Genomic DNA, 25056 nt, shown 5'->3' with positions numbered 1-25056 from the left:
CGTCATGAGGGAAGTTGCGAGTGAGTCAGAGAACCAACAGGCGAGAAGTAAACAAGCCACCGATGACATTTGTTAGGACGCACATGTGGCGTCTCTCTCTCTCTCTCTGTCTCTCTCCAGGACTTTGATGATGTTGGTAAATCAGCAGCTCATCAGTCTAACACACTCTGACAGACTCTAAATCAAGGACGAGACGTGAAGCTCCACGTGACACCGAGAGAGAGGGAGGGAGAGAGAGAGAGGGAGGGAGAGAGGGAGGGAGAGAGGGAGAGAGGGAGGGGGCCGAGTGTTGAACAGGAAAAAAAAAAAAAGTTGAATAAAGTTATCAAGGATTTCCAACTGCTAAAAAAAAAAAAAAAAAAAAAAAAAGTGAGTGTCTTTCATGTGAGAGCAGAGAAAGTCACAGCACAGAGGTTCTTTTGAAGACTTCTGCTAAAGGCAAAAGATAAAGGAAATGCTTGGATCTGCAGAACCCCAAGTATCTCTTCGCAGAATCCAAATTGGCTTCCCCCCTCGTCAGGAACCAAAAAAAAAAAAAAAGAAAAGAAAAAGAAAGAAAAAGAAAAAGTTCCTTTATCTTAACTCCTGCCTTCCCCCTACAACCCCTTCTCACCCCACTTGATTCAGCGGTGCCCTATTTAGACAACGTTTTGATGTCTGCACTACATGATCTAAAAGAGCGCTGCTGGGATCATATCCTGGTATTATCAAGTGCCCTTGGGCTGTTGCCAGCTCTCTTCATTACTGGAGGGAAGAGAAGGAGGGGGAGGGAGGGAGGGAGGGAGGGAGGGGAGGGGAGGAGGAGGAGGAGGGGGGGAGATCAAAGTGACAGTGTACAGTGCTGTGACTCTGCTGCCGAGTGGCTGGAGAGTGTCAGCGCTCCGAGTCTGCAGGAACTCTGCACAGGACGGAGGAGAGGGAGGAGAGGGAGGAGAGGGAGGAGAGGGAGGAGAGGGAGGAGACTGTTGCTGCTGCTGCTGCATCATCATCATCATCATCATCATCTGTTTCCTCCACTACAGCAGCCTGTTGGTTGGTTTTCTGCAGCTTCTGTCACCACGACAGGACGAATTACAGGTTAAAAAATAATCTCTATCCTTCAAGTGTTGGTGTTGAGACTCTTCAGAACCGGCCTTGTGTTTCTCTACTTCTACTTCTTATTCAAGCTTTTGATGCCTCCGTTTGATTCATTTTAACTCGAGGCGTCAGACGCAGCATCAGACGCAGCCTCCTCTTGTCTCCTGAGCTCGAGGCCAGGTTTTCTAATTCATCATTTTGACCAAACAACAGCTCGAAACCAAAATTTATCCCCATAAAAAAGGCAAGAAAATGCTCTTTGTTTCCCTTGAGTTTGAACCCTGTTGTGCGACGTGATGCATTTGTGTGTGAAGATGTTTAACCCTCATGTTGTTGTGTTCATTTCATGTTAAACAATTTTGTGTTCCCGGTCAAAAATGACTGCTCTATTTAGACTCATCATAAAACTGTAATAATACATAATATTATCATCATTTAATCTGTTATTTATGGTCTGTGTGCCTCGTTCATCTGAGCTAATGGCATCTGACAAATGAGGATGTACTTGAGCTCAGTTTTTTACACTAATTGTAGTTCCCCCATTCATTTCTAATGGCCAACAAGAATGTACAAAAGTTGAATAAAAAGCACAAAGTTGTATGCAAATAAATGTAATTAATTTTGTCTGTTGACAAGTCATGGAATCTTAGGTCAGTCTGATCACTTTAACTTTTGTTTTGTTTTTATAATATTTATGTACTGATGTTTTTTGTTTTTTTTTGGCCTTTTGCTTTTATTATGTTTCTGTATATGTTATTATGTCGGACCTCAGGAAGAATAGCTGTGGTTTTGCTGGAGCTAATGAGGATCCTAATAAACTAAACTAAATTACATTTTTCAGAGATAAAACTTTTAAAACGGTCAAATTCGACCAGAACATAACATGAGGGTTAAAATGTTTGTCTGTCTCCTGGTTCCCTACTTCCTGTGTGCACGAGGACTCTTAGAAAGATGATGATCACATGATTACTGAGACTCTCCAAGAAGCAGCGTGTGCAGCAGCTAAAAGTCAATTTTACAAAGTGCAACATTTCTACTCTGCTGAACCGACAGACAGGAGGACGGAAAGAGAAGCGACGGAGGTATTTGCCTTCTCCAGAGTCAATAACAGAGTCAATAACCACACTAAATATAGAACAGGATGGATTTTTTTTCCAACAGGAGCAGCGTGGTGGGTCTTCTCCACGACAGGTTCCTGTGGCGGGACGACGAGGACGAGGACGAGGACGCTGCTGCTGTTGCTGCTGCGTGGACAAGTTGTAGCAGGAGGGGAAAACAGAAGAGAAGCAACAAAAGGCCTTTGATATGTTTTTAAAAAAAGCAAACGGAGGTGGCACAAAAAAAAAATCAGCTGCAGGAAAATGGAAACACACTGCGACTCTGAAGTCTGTGAGCTACGACGTCTCAATTTAGATTTCCCTTTGGTTTAATCCACAGACAAGATGTTTATGAATCTGGCTTTCATAGCTCATTAAAGACTAATTAACCCGGCAAACGGGGAGTGAATGGAGCGTCTTATCAAACACCCAGAAACATTCAAAGTTTGCGCCGTAAAGACGAGACGACTCTCTCTCTCTCTCTCTCTCTCTGCCTCCTTTACATAAACCAACACAGCGCTCTTTTCTCTCCCCTCTCTCCTCACTTTTGTACTTGGAAAGTTCAAAAGCGAAATCTCGCTCAGCTTTTTCCCTCTCACCCAGTTTTCTCTCTCTCAGCTCCACACTGCCAGGCTCCAGCCCCCCTCCCCTCCTCCTCCTCCCTCCTCCTCCCTCCTCCCCTCCATTTAATTCAGCACAAGTCTGCTTCCTTTGATGTTAGCTCTCCCGGTTAATAATTAATAGCTCTTGGTAAGACGCTTTGAGAAGAAAGAGATCTTCCTCCTAAAGAATCTCCAGTCGGGCAGGCCCGCGCTGCAGTGCAGGGACTTGCCTGACGACAACAAAAATGCAGCCACGGGCAAAAAAACTGGCTGTCTTTAAAAAAGAAAAAAAAAGAAAAAGCGTGACACATCTCCTTCCCAGGCCCATAAAAGACTACAACCTCGGACACCAAAGGAAGGATACACATTTCTCGCTTTATGACTTTCTTTCTCCCTCCTAGGACTTTGTCGTGTTGGTAAAAACCTGCAGCCTCTTCAGTGAGGAAACACTTGACTCAGTCAAACCGGCTGTTACAGTCTCAAGTGGCAGAGTTTCTGTGTGAGGAGACGTTGTGAAAGTCATCTGAGACAGAGTTCAGATTTTCTGTTCAGGAACACACACACACACACTGACACACACACTCACACACAAGTGTCACCGAGGCCGAGTGGGAGATTCAGGCTGCACAGATCATCACTGATGCTCTGCAGGTTTCCAATCAGGTTTGGACTCATCAAATATTCACTCGGTGGTGAAAAGTAACTAAGTCCACTTCCTCATTCACTTTTTCCTTATCATTAAAAATTAAACCTGTGATTTTGAAACTTTTTAGTCCCATGCAAAAAAAAAAAAAGGTCAAAGGTCATTCTCCATGTTTCAGATCAGAGACACTTCTTCCCCTCGAAACTTTTCAGACGGTTTGATTTAAAGATACAGTACATTTCACTAATAATCAAAGACTGATCAGAGCTTCTGTTAATCATCTTGTTGTGACCTCCTTACATTTACAACTGCACTGATTAATCCCATAATGTCACTTATGTCACTATTGACACTGGTCTTGTAACACAACATGTTCGCTTTCACTTTTTTACTCACACTCATCCATACATATATCTATCTATAAATGAGGAGTTATTATTCCAAACAGGAATAAGACAAGAGCTTCTCTGAGGACTGGATAACATGCTGCATTTTTCAGAAGAAGAGTTCAAAGAAGGTTTTAGCACAGAGAAGTTTTGAAAACCATGAGCTTTATACGACATTCCTCTGAACTTATGAGACAAATAAGAAGAAGGTAACACACACACACACACACACACAGAGCTAATATTCCTCTCAAAGCTGCAAACATGATCTGTGGCTGCAGACGTTTGTGCTTAATCAGTGTGAAGCTGCAGACTGGAGGGAAAAGAGGAGGAGGAGGAGGAGGAGGAGGAGGAGGAGGAGGAGGAGGAGGAGGAGGAGGAGGAGGGAGGAGGGTGTTCACAGGTACTCTACAATACTGCTGGCTAAACAAACTTCCTGCTGGCTCGGTGGCATGAGAATTAGGGTCCGATCCTCCCTGAGCGAACAGAAGAAGAAGAAGAAGGAGAAGAAGCAGAAGAAGAAGAAAAGCCGCAGCAGAGAGCGGCGAGCAGCGAGCAGCAGTCTAGACACGGAGGAAAATGAAAGCTATGTTTAGCATCGCTGAGTGAAGCTGCTGCCAGCTGTAAGATCTGAAGAGGCAGAGACGTCCGCACTCGTCTGGAAAAGACTTTTCACTCACTCCATCATATACAGCAACAGTAACATTTAGATTATAAACTTAACGGACATTCGACTCGTATATGAAACAATGCAGGTGTGAATATGTGCAGATGTCAAACACTCCAATACGTGCTCAGGTGCAAACACACACACACCTGGATTACACCTGCAACATCTGGCTCCCCATGCACGTTCAGCACCTCTCACATCAATCCCTCTCTCCCTCTCTCTCTGTCCTTACTTTCTCCTCCTCCTCTCCCTCCTCCTCCTCATGCTTCTCTCTCTCCCCGTGCTCTGCTATAATTAAGGCAATTAAGTCTTCAGAAGACTCTCCACTGCTATTATGCTGTAATTTCATGTTGCCTCCTGGCTTTACGGTTTATTAAAAGATAAAGGCATAGTTTTCTCCCATTGATTTCCTTATATGTGGTCGTCCCCCCGCCTCCCTCACTTACTTTCTTCTCTCTCTCTCTCTCTCGCTCTCAGGAGGAGGCATGTGCTCCAAAAACATTATTTACATTCTGCTAAAATAAAAAAAAAAGACTGGAGACGGCGGCTCCTTCCTGTAAATCTCTCACCTTTGCATGTGAACTCATCCGTGTCATTTTGACGTTTTCATTACAACAGGATTTAATTGGACCTCCTCCTCCTCCTCCTCCTCCTCCTCCTCCTCCCAGCTGTTCATCGGGTGCGTTACTCCGAGTCGACGCCTTCCCCCGTTCTACCTGGCGTTTGATTCTAACACTTCGCTGACAAACTTGTTAATCTGTCACAACATGTTACTCTGTTTACAGATACCTGCTGCGTTCACAATTGGCCGTGTGACATGGAATCAACTGGTTTGACGCTCTCTGGTCGTCGTGCTGGATTTGCCATCTGCCGTGTCGCCGAGAAACTTTCCTGTTCCCACAGGCACAGAAATACTGTCCTGACACCGTTTTTTTTTTTTTTTTTTTTTAAACAAGTGTGAACTGGAATAACCTCGTCGTCGTGGCTTAATCCTGCCAATAACCTGGTTTCATGAATCCCCTTCCACTCATATTTTAAGCTTCAGACTCGTGGCCGTGAAATTTCACTCCTACGGTTCAGATTAAAAAAAGAGGCGACTGTTGTTGTTCCTCCGAGTTTTTAAACAAGTCGCTGCTCAGTTTCTTCCTCCATCGACACAAACTTTTGAACTCTCTCATGTTCCCGTTTGATATTAATTTGAATTCTGCAAAAAAAAGCCTCCAGCGAGAGTTTTTTTATTTTATTATTTTTTTTACAGGAGTCCCGGGACGTCTGAGGCACAGTTTCCCGAGCTGCATGAAACAATGTTTTACAGAGCACATACAAAAAAACCACTTGTGTCACGGCGGAGGTGGAGGAGAGGGGCCCCGCGGAGCCTCCTCCTCCTCCTCCTCCTCCTCCTCTCCATCCCACCGCCTTCATATAAACGGGCAGTTTACTCAACGTAAACACACAGGGGAAAGAATCACTTGAAGTACTCAGCGAGCTCAGTGACTGTCATTAATATGGAGCTCACAGATAAGAGGCCGGGGTCAGGAAGTGAACACAGACCTGTTCATCGTGTCTCTGCATCAGAGTTGGCACAAAAAAAAAACAAAGATGAAGCGTAAAACTGCACAAGAGGGAAACATGTTAAGAAATATATGAGAGGACAGCGGAGAGAGAGACAGGAGGGACGGAGGGTTTAACATGACGCTGAAGGTCGGATTCAAAAGGCCGAAGTGGTGAGAGCTCCACCGGGTTAGTGTCATCATCATTATATAATAAAAAGTTCAATATCCATCTTCTTTTAGCTCCGTTTTGGCCTCTAACCCCTGAGTGAAACTACTGGCTCTTTAGAGTCGGACACATCTGGTCTCCAACGGCCATCAGATGAATTCAGTCGACTTCAGATACAGTGTGTAAAATGAAACGCCATGGATACGCTCGATGTAAAATGTGAAGACCAGGTTGGTGGAGCTGTTTCCTGCACAATCTTGCTTATTAACAATCTTCAACAGCCAGGACGGTCGACAGGGGCCAATGGGATGATTTTATGTGTACGGTATCATGTTCATCACAGACTATTCTCTCATACACTGTGAGATGAACAAGACTTGTTGTCTATAATGCTCCAGTATATGAAGTCCCAATGCCGATATCGATACCTGATACTGATCTGATACCACCGTTGAACTAATAAACTGAACCTCACCATGTGGAAGACGGTGAAGGCATCAGGCTCGACTTCAACTTTACTTCTCTGACTCTGTAAAACAATGCTGCTGACATGTTATGTAGCACGCATCACAAACATTGAGTTGAAGTGAATAGACCGGCGTCATGGATCAGCCCCGTTATCTGATACCTGATCTACCCATTTAGTCAACATCTGGGCCGATATCTGATCTTAATATCCGATCGGTACGTCCCAAAACTGTACACTGTGTTTATATATAAAAAAACAAAAGCAACAGTTGTCACAGAAAAGAGCAGCTGAATCTGAAACGGTTGATATTTTGGCTGTTAAAGCAAAAACACCTTAGATCCAAATGAGACTAAAAAAACCAGAGAGAAACCGTCTCTCAGTTCTCGTAACAGACCCTGAATCCACAATGTCACCACAGGAAAATGTTTCTTTTCTCCGGTCGACTTCACCACCACCGCTGCTGCTGAAAACTAATCTGCCCACATGAATATTCATGACAATAACACGTTTCAATTCACTTCATTTTTCCTTTTCCGACCCCAAAGAAACGGAGAGAAAAGGAGCAGCTCGAGTGAATAACAAGGTCGTCGTCCTTGTCCCTCGAGCTGCAACGAGCGCGACACCTTTTGACGAGCGTCCTTGCAGCACGGAGCGAACGAACACGGAGGCGTGAAGTGTGATCGTTAAACCTCCGTAAAACACGTGGCTCCTTCTACATTTTCCTTTTGGTACGGAGGCTGAACCTTCAGGATTCATTCATGGTGCGTTCACTGCCGCTGTGTGATATACATCATGTACACACACACACACACACAGTGATAGAGTATGTAACAACAATCTGTCCCTCTGTGTCGTCATCCCTGAAGGGATTTAAGAAAGAGAGAAAAACTGTTCCCATGGGCAACGTCTCCTCTTTCCACCGGTTTCAATTCCCAAATGGGAGAAGACGAAGCAGAGGAACAAACCAGAGGCAAAACACAGGAGGAGGAAGAAGAAGAGGGAAGAAGATGAAGAAGAGGAGGAAGAGGAGGGAGGAAGAGGAGGAAGAAGAGGAAGAACAAGATGATGAGGAAGAATTTCCTTTAATAGATGTGTTTTCCTCTTGGTTGCCATGGGACACCTGTGTTAAGGTGGTAACGACATTTCTCCACTATCTCTTGGTTATTAAAGCTAAAATCACCTCTCCATCTCCTCTGAGTGCACTCTTCCTCTTCCTCCTCTTCCTCTTCCTCACCTCATCTTTTCCCATCCATCCAGGATCACCCCCCCCCCTCCTCCTCCTCCTCCTCCTCCCCTCCTCTTCCTCCTCCCGGACCCTCCATCTCTGTCTCTGCCTCAGTGAACATTGTGGGGTGGCCATTCACCCACCATTGCATAACCAGAATTATACAAGTGAATTGTGCTATCAATATGTGTGTGTCCATGCCTCTGTGTGTGTGTGTGGTGGTGGGGTGGGGGTGGGAGGAGGAGGAGGAGGAGGAGGAGAAGGAGGAGGAGGAGGAGGAGGAGGAGGGGGAGGAAGAGGAGGAAGAGGAGGGGGAGTGGGGTGGTGGTGTTCTCTCAGGAGGCTGCCAGTGGAACTTGGCAGAGAGCCGGCCCCATTAAAGAGTCGAGAGAAATAGAGTGAGGTGTACCGGGGAGCGTTCACTCTCCCACTCTGCCTCATTGTAAAACCCATACAGAGCGTGTGTGTGTGTGTGTGTGTGTGTGTGTGTGTGTGTGTGTGTGTGTGTGTGTGTGTGTGTGTGTGTGTGTGTGTGTGTGTGTGTGTGTGTGTGTGTGTGTGTGTGTGTGTGTGTGTGTGTGTGTGTGTGTGTGTGTGTCTCTCTCTCTCTCACTCTCACACACACACCTCTACCTACTTTCCATACTGCGTTAAATCCCATCCTAACCCAGAGCCGACATCGTATCTGCGCTGCTTAAACTGCAGACTCACACTGTAGCCTATCATCCGCCGGTGTTCACGTATTAAAGCCGGGGATCAAACATCATCGTCTTCTCCTTCTATTTCTTCTTCCTCTTCTTCTCCGCAGCTGTCGAGCGCCAAAGTTCACGCTCACCTGCGCTTTTGATGACACAGCTCTCTACCTGAGGACGCGTTCACCCCCCGTCGTCCTTCAGCCTCTTTCTGTTGCATAAATGTTTTAAAACAAGTTGAGCGAACAACCTTCAGTGGTGGAAAAGGTGAACCGACTGAATTAAAAAAATAAAATAAAATAAGAAAAACTCTTCACATCTGAACCGAGACACGTTTGTCTCATATCAAACTCGCTCACTTCCAGTTTCACTGCAGCAGCAAGGGAAGTGAATGAAACCTGAACGGTTCATGCAACTTTCTGCAGCTTCATGATAAACAAACAAACTCCCTGGTGTCGCAACAAACTGTTATTGAGATGCTATCAGGACAACGATATAATAATAGCGATAAAACTTTGTTTATATAGCACCTGTCATCACAAGGTAACAAGCTGCTTGTAAAACAAGAATATAAACGATAAACATTACAAACATCAAGTAATGAGCTAGCCTGACGAGCCAGACTATATCACTAAAATGTATAGTCTGGAAACGACCGGTAGACCTCGGCTCAATCCAGGGGGCGGGATGAAGGCTGTCTTTCAAACTGCCTCTGCACGCAATAGGGTAGCGCTAGCTAGCGCTACGACCAATCAGAGCAAAGAGCAGGATGACGTTAGCCTGACAAGCCAATTAAAATGTATGTCGTCATCACGTTAAGCCCGCCCAACGACTCTCTAAACAGATAGAGCGCTGTGATTGGTGAACACAATCGGTGTTCGAGACTCAAAAAGTTCCTATGGCTCGTTTCTAGACCCACCTACGGAGCAAATATTTTTGCTGCCGCTAGGGTGCGTCTAGATTTCTAGGCTAGTAATGAGCCAAATTCAGTGCAAACTAGTTGCATAAGTGGTTAAAATTTATTTTTTATATAGAGAGAGATTTAAAATTGTTTAGTGCTCATGTAAGATGTTCCAGAAATTAGACTGGACCTGGGTGCAACCAGAGGAGCCTTGTCCGACGCCCTCAGGATGTAAGACGTAAGGAGCTCAGAGAGGAAGCTGCGAGTCAAAACCATGCAGTGCTTTAAAAAGTTTATAATAAAATGTTAAAATCTATTCTAAATTTAAAAAACAGGCAACAAGTGGAGCGCATGCAGCTAAATCTGGAAGTGATGTCTTCAAATCTCCCGAGAGCCAGAAATCAATCCATCTGGGAACCGACTGTGCTGCAGGAAGTCGTTTGGTGTATTTCTATCAGAACGGTGAGAAATAAGCAGGTGTCAGAAAGGAAACGCAGACGGGTCGGTCCTACAGGAGTTCAGACTTAAAGCCACAAGGAGCTGGTTTTTGGAGGTGAAAATCTTTGAATCTCTCCTCTGATTGGCTGCCTGTTTTCTGAACGATTGAGTAAAAGTGTAGAGCAGGGAAGTGTCAGAGGGCAGTGATTGTATAGTTGTGACATCACAAAGTTACAGGAGGTCCTGGCGGCTTGTTTTTAAGACTCAGTTTTCTGAACACAGGCTGTGTGCATTTCTCTTTTTGATATCAATACAGAACCGAAACCTGATCTATAATCAAACAACACATGGAGTACTTAAAAAAAAACACACAGCCATACGGTATTTAGGTCTTGTAGGTTTTGTTTATCCATCAGACCAACTGTTATCTCACACTTCTGCCTTATTGACCTGCGGGTTTAAATAAATGATGTGTTACTTGAGCCGATTTTCACAAAGCTTTTGTCGAGTGACAGACTCACTGACAAAGTGATTCATTCTGGCACGAATGTGAGGCCAAATCTCTATGACGATGATGAGCACTACAAAAAACTTTTAGTTCAAGAGACGAAGCAGAAGAGAAAAAAAAAGCGTCTTGGCAGAAAGCCTTCATCTGGGGGAACATGACAAAGAGATAATTGTTGTGAAACATTTAAATGCTCGTCATCATGTGGACTTCTGAGGAAACACACTGACACACTAAGACCGAACTAAGACCGCTTTCAAACTTTCATCAAGCACCGGGTTGAATTTGTTCTTTTTAATCTCTTTGCATTCCTCTTTCTTTTTAAAATCATTATTCCCCCTCCAGCGCTTTTATTTTGGTGGGAAAACGAAGCCGTGTGGCATCAGCTCCTCTGATGTGTGTTATGAGGATGTGATAACTAATACATGATGGATGAGGCCGGACTCGGAGTTCTTGTGAAATCCTGATCATTTAAAAAAAAAACATCTTTCTCTCTCTCTCTCTCTGCGTCTGTCTCTCTTTTGAAATAAACATGTTTGTCCTGCTTGTTGTGCACCACAGGCAGCATTTCCTGCCTCTCCTCCACGGCTTCATGTCTGTCTTGTGGCGTCAGGCGTGCACACACACACACACTTACACAAACACAAGCACTTATGCAAAAAAAAAAAAAAAAAAAATGCACTGACTCAGACTGCCGCTAATCAAGAAGCCTTTCAGTCGTCTCTCCTCCTGCTGCCCACTGCTCTGCCCTGCAGAGACCAGAAAACGCCGGGGCCGGAGGAATGGACAACCGCTAATTAAATTTCCTCCACTTTTCCTCTCCGTCCCCTCCCATGTTGTTTTCTTACCGGTTTTGGGCTCTGGCCCTTTGTGATTCCCAGGAAAAATAAACAAGCTCTCCGGCCCAGTGACAAGAATACGACTGTTTAAGTGCCTCTTCTCCATCTAGTGTCTAAACAGGAGCCGTTTGGATGAAAGTGACAGGAAGTCTTGTTTCACGATAACATACCTGATTTTTTTATTTATTTTTTTATCCGTGGGGAAACTATGAAGGAGGAAAAAATACTTATATTAATTAATGAGATTATCTGTAGTGATTAGACCTGCTGTCACTCAAACAGCCCTTGATGTTTCTGTGTGAATATAACGTTTTAATTGGTTTCAGAGAGAGAAAGTGAGGAAATACTCATGTGTGCAGATCTTGCTGCTTTTTGATACATGAAGCAAGAAATAACGTTCAATACAAAAAAAAAAAAAATGAAATTTTGATAGGAGGAGCTTTTGCTTCTGGGCTCTCGGAGGAACACGTGAACGTGGAAGAAAACTTTTTCCTGCTGTTGAAAATTGTGAATTTCCATATTTTTCAGCGTGTGAGCGGTGTCAGACAGGAAGAGGCAGCGAGGACGACGGAGCTGGGAGCGAGTTAAGACGAGAGAAACAGTAAAGTCTCACGGTACATAACAGATCAAATGTTACGCCGTTTCTTCTTCTTCGCCTGACTTTGCGGCAGATAGACAGCTCTTGTTAACAAGGCGCGGGCTGTGAGAACTGTAGACGAGAACAGGCCTGTCGTCCGTCTTGTTATTTAATATTTCACACAGGGAGGTTTTATTCATGCATTTTAACAGCGTTTTCAAAAGAGGAGACGTCGGGAAGAAAAGTTCACTCCAATCTCCACAAAAAAAAAAAAAAAAAAAAAAAATTAAGAAACGCTACAAGCTTTCATCTTCGACTTCATGACAGCCGACACCACCCAGTGTCAGTGAAGGCAGCGCGTTGGCAGAGAAGCAGCAGCAGCAGCTTCACTCTTCACCGGGATGCGTTCAGGGCGCAGTGTTGAGTGTAAGTCAAAGGTGTTTTGGCACAGACGCACACACTTCAGGTAAAATCAAAGCTAAAGATCTGCTCCAGTTTGCATGAATGAAACACAAACCGCACAAACACATGTATTGATTGTAGACAAACAGACTCTGAATCTGACATTAGCTGCTACTACGGTCGTTTTCACACCTGACCAAGACGACTCGGTTCAATTGTGGAGCTTAAAGTTGTAACATTGTTGCATTTGTCACTTGTTTCGGTTCTGCTTTCACGCTGCCATTTCTGAAGCGGACCAAACTTTCTGAATAACATCAGACAGTGGAAAAGGAGCTCGCCGATTGGACAAATTTGCAGGAGAAATCGCTCCGTCCTGACCCACAAAACCAAACGGCAAACATGGATCACTGTTAAATTAGCTGTTTTATTTCATATATGCCACACGACACCGCATGTGGCTAGTTGGCCGTCATTCATAGAACCACAGTTACCTCCATAATTGTTCTTTTTTTTCTCTTCTTAATTTAACAAATACCGTAATCGTGGCTCAGGAAACTTTTAAGCGTTTAATATGAGCATCAGGTTAGGCCAAACCTGCCTCACCGCTGCTTACAATGAGAAAATGAAAGGAAAACGGCACCGGATGAAAATACAATTGATGATGGACTACGAGGTGTTTGTGTTTAACTAACTTTACAGATGCACTGTGTATTGTGACACTTTCTACATTTGCTCCTATGTTTGGTCCGGTGAGCGTTCACACTGCAGACGAACCGCACCACGGTTCACTTGCAAGCGAACTAAGACCCACGGTTTCAGTTCGCTTGTTTGGTCCGCTCCAGAGTTGGGATGAGCTTTCACACCACCTGCCCAAACGAAGCTTGGGACTATCCCAGGAAACAAACCCAAACAGCTCTGGTGTGAAAGCGACCTCATAAAACACAAAAACATGGAAAACATATCTAGTGTTTCAGGCTGGGGATTGTAACCCGTGTGAGTATTTGCTATGATCCAAAATGTGTGGTGATCTGAGGCCACTTCCCTCTTTCCCTTAATGCGTGTGCAGTCGTAGGGTTTTCCTCTAATCTCCCTCTGCCTTGAAGCTGCTTTAACAGACCATGTCCCTGCTTGTATGAAAGAGAAGCTGCTGTTGTTGCCTCTCTCTCTCTTGTAAGACTCTTTCCTCCTCTTGCTGCTGCTGCTGCAGGAGGAGGAGGAGGAGGAGGTGTTTCTGCTGCTGTCTGTCTTCTCTCCCTTGGCAAACAGCGCAGGTCAGGACTCGGCCCTATATCCCCCCACCACCACCACTTACCCATAATGCCTCTTTTCTTAGGGTATACCTCTGGTCTCCCGCTGTGCAGCCTCTCTCACAGCGGAGACCGACTGAGCTGACTGTTTTTTTTTTCTTTATTTAATCTAAGTAGATAAACATGAGAGAGAAAAGAAAAGTGCTGGAGAAGAAGAAGCTGCTGACTGGGTCACTGCTTTGATGATATCTAGTTCGGTCAAAGGTGAAATGCTTTTTTTTTCTCTCTCTTTCTTTGACAGACTGAAGGAGGTGGAGCAGCAGCAGCCGCCTGAGAAAATGTATATGCTGCATTGAAAAACAGTAAACTCCTGGATTGCGATAAAAAAAATGTTGATGCAGGAGAACGAGGGCGCCTACATTACCCACGATGCAGCTCAATCAATGACAGTTTGGTTGACTGTGATATGTGGAGCTACCTCTTTAAAGGGATGGTTCAACATTTTGGCAAATTGGCCCATTGCCATAATCGCTATAGTTTTAGCAGTAGGTTTGTTACCTTTTATTGTCGGTTCAAGCTATTTTTAGAACGGCGGAGCAGAGCCGCGAGCTGCTCAGAGCTACGCTACGGAGGCTAATGGGATTTCTTGGTTTCCTCATCAAGCTCATCAAATACACAATCCAACAACTCCAAAATGCTCTCGTGGACAAGTTGTGACCTGCACATTCACCACGCTATGAGATAATAACAGAACGTTACGAGACAGAGTTGTTTTAAAGGCAAATTCATGCAAAACCGCTGATGCACGCTCCTGTCGAGGGCAGTTTTTCAGCAAGCAGTCTCTGCATTTGCCTCTAAAACAACTCAGTCTGGTAACGTTCTGTTATTATCTCATAGCGTGGTGAATGTGCAGGTCACAACTTGTCCACCAGAGCGTTTTGGAGTTGTTGGATTGTGTATTTGATGAGTTTGATGAGGGAAACCAAGAAATCCCATCAGACTCCGTAGCGTAGCTCTGAGCAGCTCGCGGCTCTGCTCCGCCGTTCTAAAAATACAGTAGCTTGCACAGACAATTAAAGGTAACAAACCTACTCCTGAAACTATAGGGATTATGGCAATGGGCCAATTTGCCAAAATGTTGAACTATATCCCTTTAAGTCCAAGACATGACGTCAGGAGATGATGACACGACGGGAAATCAAAACACGAGTTTAAGTAAAAAGTAAAAGCCACTGATTTATGAAATTATTTCTTGGCTCTTTCACCAAACCTCACTCACCCACACACACACCTACACACACACACACACACACCTCTTTGCCTTTGTTGTGTCCCGATAAAGATAACATCGAGAGCGGGAAGTGTCTGTGGCTGTAAACAGGAACTGAACAAAGGCCTGGCAGCGAGATGGTGCAATGCATTCAGGTACGTTTACTCATCCAGCCTCACCTCCCGTATAAATAAAAAACCAACGACACGTCTACAACAACCACGACATCACCACCACCACCATCATCATCATCATCACAGACCAGGAGCGACACAGGCTTTAATCTGGCACTTTTTAAAATGTATTCTCCTTTTATTATTACTCCTCTACATTTATCCGTCGGTGTCTAAGAGGAAAGTACCATTTAACCTCCGAGCAGCCGTCATCCAGATGTCCCATGTAAATTTTATTGTTTTATTGGTCTCTCATAAACAATACCAACGTCTCTCCCTCCCTCCCGTTCCTCTGCCAGGTGCTTTCTACCTTCCTGCCTCCATGTTTCTCTTTCTCTTCTTCCATTACCTCACTCTTATCAGAGCACAGGGCAGCTCCGGTGTCACGTATCACCTTCGCCTCGACTAACCTCACCTAACCTAACCTAACCTAACCTTGGCCGAGCATAAAAGAAAAGTTTAAACCACGAGAGCGGGAGGAATCGTCTGCAGGAGGGAGGGAGAGGCATCCGATTAGTGGGGGTAGGGGTGGGTTTTTGGGGGGGCTTCAAGTTTCCAGCTTCCGTGCCAGGCCATGGGCCCCGAGCCTTAAAGACAACACGGCCCTGACACACGCAGCGGGACGCAGGACACACAGATTCTCACGCATACACACACACACATAGCCTACTATACACGCCCAGCCTCCCTCGTGCAAAGCACCGGGCTTAGGCGGAGATGAAGAGAGAAAAGACGGGGGGCTTTGGTTGACGTGGGTGGATGTCTGCGCCCATCTTTTCTCAGATTTACTTTTTCCACGGCATCATCTTTTGATCCGGCGCCGCCCTCGTCTTTTCTGGATGCTGCCGTTTGACAGACAGAGAGAGAGCTGGCGTCTGACTCTCTAATAATTGTGATTAAGAAAAAGAAATCAATGAATGAAAGGGAGGAGGAGAAATAATAAAATAAAAAAGAAGAAACAATTCCTCTGTGGTGCTATAACTGCACTTTCTTCTCTTTCCTCCTCTCTCTGTTTTCTCCCCTGGTCGTCTCCCTCTCCCTCCATCTCTCTCATCTTAAGTCCCCGGGGCTCCTTTCTTCTCTCTTTAAATAGGGGCCTGAGCTGTGAAGTCTAATAATGGTCATTTGGCCTCCCATTGAAAGCTGGGTAATTCGGCCCAGGGACGGCTCACTTTGAGCCACATGACACAAGGAGCTTCCCAGTGACCATGGAAACCAGCGCAGTGGGATCCCAGGCGCCTCCCAGCGCCGTGAAACGTGGTGAAGCGGTGATTTAGGCGAGGGACTGCTTTTTCTTTTTTTATAATGTGGAGAGGAGAAATAGGAAGGTGGGAGAGGAGAGGAGAGGAGAGGAGAAGAGGGAGGGGGAGAGAGAGAGAGAGAGAGAGAGAGAGAGAGAGAGAGAGAGAGAGAGAGAGAGAGAGAGAGAGAGAGAGAGGCCCCTGCCTGGTCACAGTGGAAACCTCTCCCGACACCCCGCCAGGAAGAGCGGCCAAGATAATATCAGCAAGTTGAGGCGTACACAAACATGAAAGGAGAGCCCAAAAGGCAGGCAGGCCCCTGAGTGCCCTGCTGCACTTCACAAGCTTTTCTCTCCCTCTCTCTTTTCTCCTCCTCCTCTTCTTCTTCTTCTCTCCTCACAGCTCCTCCTCTTCCTCTCTTTTTCCAATTTTCCTTTCTATCTATCCCTCTCTCTCTCCCTCCATGCTGAGGTGTCTGTGCAGAGCGAGAAGAGGCAGGTGGAGAGAGAGAAGAGGAAGAGGAAGCTTCAGTTTGCTTCGGCCCTTCAGTAACGTTGGCTTTTTATTTATACACTACCCATCCAAAAAAAAAAAAGTCACTACTTGGATTCAACTAAGCTAATAGGTGAGAGCTTCCCATTGGATAATGACTGCATGGAGGATTATGTTTCAGCTGGCAACAAGTTATTTAACCCTAAATGATGCAACCATGTCCTGTCGTTGTGGAAAAGATGTTAATCTGTTTCAGAAGGGTCAAATTATTGGCATCAAGCAAATAAAACATCTAAGGAGATTGCTGAGACACTAAATTGGGTTAAGAACTGTCCAACGCATTATTACAAACTGGAAGGAGAGTGGGGAGCCATCATCTTCAAAGGAGAAATGTGGTCCAATGTGACCACAGAGTCTAGACTTGAACCCCATTGGGTATCTTTGAAAAATGAATGCAACTCCAGACGGAAATAAAAGTTGTGACATTGCAGAAGCTTGTTGAAACGATGCCACAGGAAATGCTGTAATCAACGCTAAAGGCGGTCCAACAACATATTAGAGTGTGTGACTTTTTTTTGGGACGGGTATTTGGTGATTGATGGATGATCTGGGATTGATTAAGTGCATACAAGTCAAATCTTGTGAAATCTCAGTCATAAGAGAGTTTAAACATTTTTTGTGGTGAAATTGTGCAAGAAAAAAGTTCAGTTATAGCCTCATTTTCAATGGCAGATCTCCAGAGGAAAGGAACTTTCTGCATCTGACAAAGAGAGAGGAGTTCAACATTAGCCTCCATGATCCCTCTGCTGCAGCTTCCTCCATTTAAACAGTCATAACCTGACTCTTCAGTTTGCTGCAGGAGGATGGAGGCTGCATCATTTTTTGGCACAAGCACAAGAGGGAGGGGAGGGGAAATTGTCTCATCAATATCCTGCGTTTTTGCAAAGATTTTTCTTACAAACTTTGAGGGAAACAAAAAAAAGACGAGCCTCATCTGTATCGAACAAAAACGCCACCGCTGAGAATCAATCTCTATTGTGGCTTCGCTGCAATTTAACAAAACAGTCTGGAGACGGACGAATGCTAAAACTACAGCAATTTTCCTCCTGCCTTCTTGTTGTCACGGCTCCTCTGCCTCGGTGGCGAGGGAGGGAGGGAGGGAGGGAGGGAGGGAGAGACGACTGACGAGTGAGTGAGTGAGTCATTCAGCCGTCTGCGGAGAAACGCAGGTTCATCCGCGGGGCCCTCCTTCTCCTCCTCGCCCAGACTGATAGACGGAGGATGAACTCAAGACGACTACTCACATCAACAAATACACCCACTGATCCGCCAGCAGCAGCAGCAGCAGCAGCAGCAGCAGCAGCAGCAGCAGCAGCAGCAGCAGCAGCAGCAGCAGCAGCAGCAGCAGCAGCTCATTTCTGCGTTCAGAAGTGGTCTTGGAAATGCAGTCGCAGTCGCCACCGCCGCCGCCGCCGCCGCCGCCTCAGGCCCCGGGGTTATTGAAGCTGCTCTACAACAAGCCCCCCGCCGCCGCAATGACACCTCACTGGCACTGCCGTGGCCTCGGGACGACCTCTCGCACACACCTGAGTGTGTAGGACGGGCTAACCTGGGCCACAGGCTCGGAGCCAGTCGGCCGCAATATCACACTCATCTGTCTGTTGCCATTTCTTTCTTGTTAAAGCTGCTTCTCTCTTCGCACACACACCATCCTTGTAGGTCTTGTGTACTTTATATATCCCCATCATTCCTCCCTCTCTCTCTCTCTCTCGCACACACACACACACACACTACACCCTCTCCACAGCTCTGGCTGAGATGCCAGACATGGTTAGAGTCCAAAAGCCACTTAGCACTAAGACACAGCAGCTGTTTGCTCTGGCCGGCCGTCCCATAGTGCCAACGCGAGGGCCACGGTGCAGAGAGACACACTCCCGCTCACATTGTTCCACGGCAACTGTGGCTTTAGGATTGTGTGTGTGTGTTTGTGTGTGTGTGTTTGTCTGTGTGTGTCAAAAGACAGCGCTTCCCACACAGGATACACTTTTTATGGTTGTGTGCCTCTGGCAAGAACTTGAAAAGCGGCCCCGCTTTATTTCTGGGAGGATATGTCAATAAAGATCTCCAAACTTTTCTTGTTGCTCGGGTTATTTTTAAGTGCCTTCGCAGCAGCAGCAGCAGCAGCAGCAGCAGCAGCAGCCGGTCTCGGTGCAGTTATGCTCCGCTGCGATGAAATGTTGTCTTTGGCCGGCGTTTAAGGTGGAACTGATCGCGGTTCAAGAGACGAGCTGGTCAAGGGCAGCGCCAGGCCACACACACAACAAGCACATACCAGGGAGTTTTACATGCTATGCCAGCCAAGAGGCTTTGCTTTTACACACAAGCTGCAGGGCTGTGTGGGAGGACGGGGCGCATTTTTCTGCTTATGTGCGTACAAAAAAAAAAAAAAAAGTTGTACCAAACGAGACACGAATCCCAGACGCCCACTTGCCAAACCAGATCCATTTGCCTTCGTCATCTCCTTGAAAAGCCAAGCGCCCCCTCCCCTCCCCTCCCCTCCCCTCCCCTCCTCCTCCCCTCGGTTGCCCGGGTTAGGGGGCTGATGTCATGAGAGCCGCGGGGCAGGATGAAAGGGGAAAAAGCCGCCGGCGCGCTAAGGCCCCTTGTGGCCCACTGGACTGACACGGCGATACTTGAAAGAAGAGATATCTGCCTGGCACGCCGACAAAGACCCCAAACCAGCCCCCCACCCCCCCCACCACCCCTCCGAAAGCCAGTGGCATGATTTCATGTTCCAGAGAAGCTGCCAAAAATCGCAGTGTATGCATGTGAAAGACGGCGTGGAGGAGGAGAAGAAGGAGAAGAAGGAGGAGGGAGCAAGGAGCAAGGAAGGCCAGTTCTGAGAAAGTTGAGCGGCGGGGAGGAAATGACAACCGAGAATACGTTATTGACCGCAATAAATAGCTCAACTTGAGAACAGATAAATGTCTGCAGAGGTGTGAGCATGATTTACAACATTTACCAACACCTCAAAGAAAGCAGAGACTCGATAAGCTGTAACTAAGGAGGAGAAGCTACTTGCAAGTGTGTCGCAGCGGCGGCGGCGGCGGCGGCGAACCACCAACGCTCCAGGACTCAAACACAGCTGGCTGCAGGAGGAACCCAACTGGTGTTTTTCCTTCTGCTGGGAGGTGGAGGAGATGGAGGTGGAGGTGGGGAGGGGGAGGGGGAGGGGGCTACCGCTGTGGCACACTGAGGTCAGAGGTTTAACAGTCCTGCAGCTCTCACAGGAACCAGACAGGAAGTGCAGGAAAAAACTGTGTACATATATATGATACGCCAGCGCTTTGGTGAGGGTTTGCGACGTGGACTTCAGAGGAGCCGGCGTGACCGACCTCTCCTTCCTCCGTTTCCTCTAGCTACGGGTAATATTTGCTGATGTCAGAGCAGAGCGTCGCCCTCGGCAAAAACTGGAGCAAGCGCGCGAGCGGGCGCCGTCATCCTTAAGTGAGTCTACTGAGCTGTGATGACGAAGGCGGCGTAGAAAGAAAAGAGAAAAAAAAGCTCTAAATTGAGGAAGGAAATATTCATGCGACAATCAAAACAAAAAAAAAGAGAAAAGAAAATACACGCAAAAGTGTGTCGGAGCAGCTGGGAGCTCAGCGAATCTCTGGAGGGATCGATACGACCATGCAGCTCAGAAAAGAATCTGCAGTTGCTCGTTTTTTTTTTTTTTTATTTCAAAAACCCATCAAACATGAGCCAATTAGCGTTGAGACTCATAAATTGAAGGCGAGCCTCTTCCCAGCATTCAGACCAGTCTAAATAGAGCGAGGAATGCCCATTGCTACGTGTTGACCAGCTCCTATAAGCACAGCTGGGGGGCCTTGTGTTCCCAGACACTTTATATTTAGACATGGATTAGAGTAAACAGCTTTTTTCTCCCCCTCCTCCTCCTCCTCCTCCTCCTCTTCCTCTTCTTCTTCGTCGTCGTCTTCTCCTCCTCCAATTTTGTGCGTTTGCTGGGATTCAGTAATTGAATGGAATCTAAATTGACCAGACAAGACCTCAACACTGTTGGTGGCAAAGTGGCAGCAAAGTGGAGTGGGCTCTTGGGTTCAGTCAGGGGCCAGTCGGGTAAGGAGGGAGAGGGGCGGCGGTGGCGGTGGCGGTGGTGGCGGTTGGGGGGCGAGCATGAGGCCAGACCAGACCAGGCAGTGAGTGAGTGAGTGTGTGTAAGAGTGGGCATAGTATCCGGACCAGGGCTGGGCACGGCGGTGACCTGGCTGGCTGGGCAGAGTAAGCAGGACTGGCAGGGGGTAAACACTGCACTGTCTGGCCTGGCAACACACAAAAAAAAAAAAAAAAAAAAGGCGGCAGTGCCAACACAAAGCACCCAGCTGTGATCGGGCCCCGGGGCGAGGGGTCTGTCAAGATGCAACAATGGGCTTTCCCTCCTCTAATTATAGTCCCGGCTGAATAAACACAGAGGAAACAAGAGTGGTTTAGAGGTTAGGGAGGCTGGCTGGAGGCCAAAAGGTCACAGGACAAGGATCCTGTCGCCCGCAAACTACAGTACAGTGTCCCCCCCCCAGCAAAACACCAACACCAGATCGTGTCTTTAAAAAAAAAATGGACGACTCATTAGAGTGAAAAGTGTAGGTTCCTGGAGGCCAAGAAACATTGATCTGCACCATTATGGATTTGAATGCTGCCACATATCAGCTGTTTATCAAAGGCTTGTGCCGATGTTGAACAGCTGACAGGTTCATGGGTCAGACTGCGTCCCTTACTTCATAAATATGTGACTGAGCCAGTGTTTTATTTGAAGTGTCGATCCACTAGAGTGGTGGTTCTCAAACTTTTTTACATCAAGGACCCCTAAACTGACACAAATGAGGCCATGGACCCCCCCACTAGACAACATTTTGCAAAACAAAACACCAGAAATACACAAATATTTGTTCTGAGACTGAATAATGTTACTTTTTTACGTTCGAATTAGGGCCAATGGCGTGAATTTATGAAAATATTTTATAGAAATTTCTGGAAAAAAATGTAATATTTCTGGAAAAAAAATTGTAAAATTTCAAGAAAAAGTTGGGGACCCCCTTCAACCACTGCATTAGAGGATATTTTTGTAGATTAATGTGACAAAAAAAACACCATAGTGTAGTTTTCTCTTTGCTGGAGCTCTAGTAGCAACAGGTCAGTGTCCGCCAATCAGAAAAGAGGAGGCTCTGAGTGTCTCCTCCGATTGGCTGAGTGCTTCCAAGCAACTGAATGAAAATGTAGCAGATGTAATAAGTAAAACATTAATAGAAACCAAATCCTTCAAGATAAGACAGTGGGATAGATTTGAGGCATGGTTGAGAGTTATTGTGACATCACAAAGTCACAGGAAGTCCTGACGGCTCGTTTTTTAAGGCTCAGTTCCTAAACACAGGCTGTGTGCATTTCTCTGTCAGCTGAAGCTTTGATACGTTCACTGCATCAATACAGAACCTGGACCTGATCTATAATCAAAGAAAACATGAACATCTCACTTTATCCAACACACGGGACCTTTAAACATTCATTATCTACCATTAAAGACCATGTACATCCACTCTGTCCTAGAATGTTTCCATGACCATTACATTAGTTGTACGTGGTCGCATGAATTATACTTTCACTATCATCAACATCACTATCAGTAGAGACCACCGACTAATGAGTGAAGCCAACCATGACTGTGGTATATTCTTGGCTGCAGTAGTAATAGTAGTAGTAGTAGTAGAGAAGTTTGCGAGCGCTGGACTTCAGGCCTCATGCATCAGCCAGGCAGCGGCCAGCAACCGCCGCCACTGCCGCCGCTGCAGCCGCCGCCGCCGCCAAAGAAAGTGCAGCATTAGCATGTCTATACAGTACAAGGGCTCCTTAAATTATGAATGGCTGCTCTCTTTCTGTCACCACACATGCACAGGATAAATGAGACTATAGCCACTACCGACTACTGCCGCCAACACTCCCCCCTCCTCCTCCTCCTCCTTTCCCAACAACCCAACCCCTCGCTCCCCCTTCCTTCATCCTCCGGGGAATGTTGGTACATTCCATTAAGAGGAACACTTAATTAAAGCATGATAAAATACCACTCGGAGACTCCAGAGGGGCCTGGGAGGGGGAGGAGGGAGGGAAGGGGGGAGGGAGGGGAGGGAGGGGTTGAGATACAAGGGAGGGATTCAGTTCACCCTTATTCTCCCAGCAATGGGGAAGTGAGGAACAAAATAAAATAAAATCATCCTTCCGTGAATTGTCTCTGGGACGACAAAAGATCAAAGATAAATTCTTTAAAGGGTTTTAATTAAGTAAAAAGGGGGAAGAATTTCTTCCTTAACGTCTGTGTACACACACACACACACAAACGCAAACACACACACCATCACCACCGTGTTGCACATTGCTGCTCGTCACACATGCAGCCAAAAATATCTGTCTTCCAGTCCCAACATTCAATACACCTGATAGTGTTGTTGTCTATTTCCATCTGTAGCCTCAAGATTTACAGGAAAACACTGATCCAGTCATGATGATGATGATTTCAGCGTGTTCATGTGACAATTAGCTGTAAATAGCAGCTGTAAAATAGATTAAATAGATTTTCTTTAGCTTGAATATTCAGACAAATCTTCCATTACAGTATGCAATAACTGGGAGATCCAATACCACACACATGGATTCAGATGCTGCAGATGAGCTTGACTTTGCTCTGCTCACCTCAGCTCACCTGCAACGGTGCTGATTGATAAGTGTCGTCGTCTTAAGAGTGTGGTGCATGTTTGTGCGCTGACCTCTTTAAGCCGTTGTTTAATCTCCACACGGCTCGGGTGTATTAGTTTTCTGAAGATTAACTCGTGTGCGATGCATGAGCAGAGTAAAACAAATAGAAATGACCAGTGACGTTCTTTACCTTTCCCAGCACGGTCAGACAACTCGGGTCCAGCTCTGGTTGCTCCAGCTTCACCACTCCGACCCAGCCGTACTCGTACAGGTCCTCCTCATCGTTATTATTACATAGTCCCAGAGGATGCATCTGGAAAAAAAAGACAAGAGGTGAGAAGAAGCGTTAATATCAAAGCAACGTTTGGGTTTATTATTCATCTCCAGGGGAAATATTGTCATGTGTAAAACTCAAAGTGCTTCACATGTGATGATTTGCTCTAAACCACTAATTTACAACTGAACTAATCTCCTCTGGATACCACCTCCAATCTTTAGGGGGTGTAGTTGGAGCGGGGGTACGACAATTTATAATCCACTTGTCACCTATTTCCCTTAATGAAACCTAAGAGCTTAAGAGCATTAGACTTCTGTGGAGTATTTGCTGCGTGTTGCAAAAAAAAAAAAAATCTTGCATTATCTAAACAGATCTGCAGAGGAGGCAGATTTCAACTTGCATTAAATGTAGCTTTTATTCTTACTGCTCCGATTTGATTAATGTCGTGTTTGCACACACAGCAGAAGAAGAATACGTCTCATGTTCACCTCGTAAATCAAAAAATTAAAGTGGATGCTGACGTTTCGCACCAGTGCAAACCCACACACACACTCACACACAGATTAGAGTCTATCAGACCATCTTGAGTTGTCCTCTCATTACACTTCAGGCTACTAAATTGGCCCAGTTGTCCGTGCCAAAACGGCTCTGCACACCCAGAGGCAAGACGACGACGTCTTTAAGGGAAGATTAAAGCGACAGGACGGCAGACATCACAAACAGTGACTCACTCGCTGGGCTCCCAGAAAGAAAAAAAAAAAGAAAAGACGTAGCAGCTTCCTTACTTACAAACTAACAAAAACATTTATCTCAAAGCACTTCCGTCGCTTTAACTCCAGTTATCTGGGGAGATGGCGAAGAAGTCTGGAGAATAGATGGGTGTAAAAAACACATTTCGACATCAAGAGCCTCTTATCTAATAATCTATGTTTTGTATGTGCTAGCATTCACTACACAGCAGAGTCGGAGTCAGGCAGGAAGTCAGAGGTCCCATGTTTTCACACTTCACCTGCCTTTAATTTAAAGCGTAGATCCATATATAGATAAAATAACAACTGGTCAGACAGCCAATCAGAAGACAGGAGGCTCAGAGTCTCTTTTCTGAACAAGATAAAGCAGGTTTCAGGTCAAACGCCCCCCAAGAGAAGCCAAATCCTGCCAAATCCGGTTGGATGATGGGTGGTGGGTGTCAGGGCTTGTGACATCACAGAGTTACAGAAGTCCTGACGGCTCATTTCAAGGCTCCGAGTGCAGACTGTCTATTTCTCTGAGGAGTAAGGCTTTGATACTTTTACAGTATTAATAAAGAACCTAGACTTGTTTTATAAACAGAAAAAAAGACATGAAAATCCCAC

At 45.9% G+C, this 25056-nt stretch overlaps 1 protein-coding gene across 3 annotated transcripts in view; it reads right to left on the bottom strand.

Moving 5' to 3' along the window:
- Positions 1-25056, bottom strand: part of znrf3 (zinc and ring finger 3) — a 76079-nt gene that overhangs the window by 14160 nt on the left and 36863 nt on the right. For all 3 annotated transcript variants that reach the window (XM_083979155.1, XM_083979156.1, XM_083979157.1), the window contains exon 2: positions 23615-23737. In XM_083979155.1, coding sequence (XP_083835281.1) covers positions 23615-23737 — 123 coding nt within the window. The remainder of the gene's footprint in view (positions 1-23614; positions 23738-25056) is intronic.

This window comes from Trachurus trachurus, assembly GCF_905171665.1.
Source record: "Trachurus trachurus genome assembly, chromosome: 9".
NCBI classification, from domain to species: domain Eukaryota; kingdom Metazoa; phylum Chordata; class Actinopteri; order Carangiformes; family Carangidae; genus Trachurus; species Trachurus trachurus.
Note: the sequence above shows the minus strand (reverse complement) of the source record. Positions and strands in the feature narration are given on the sequence as shown.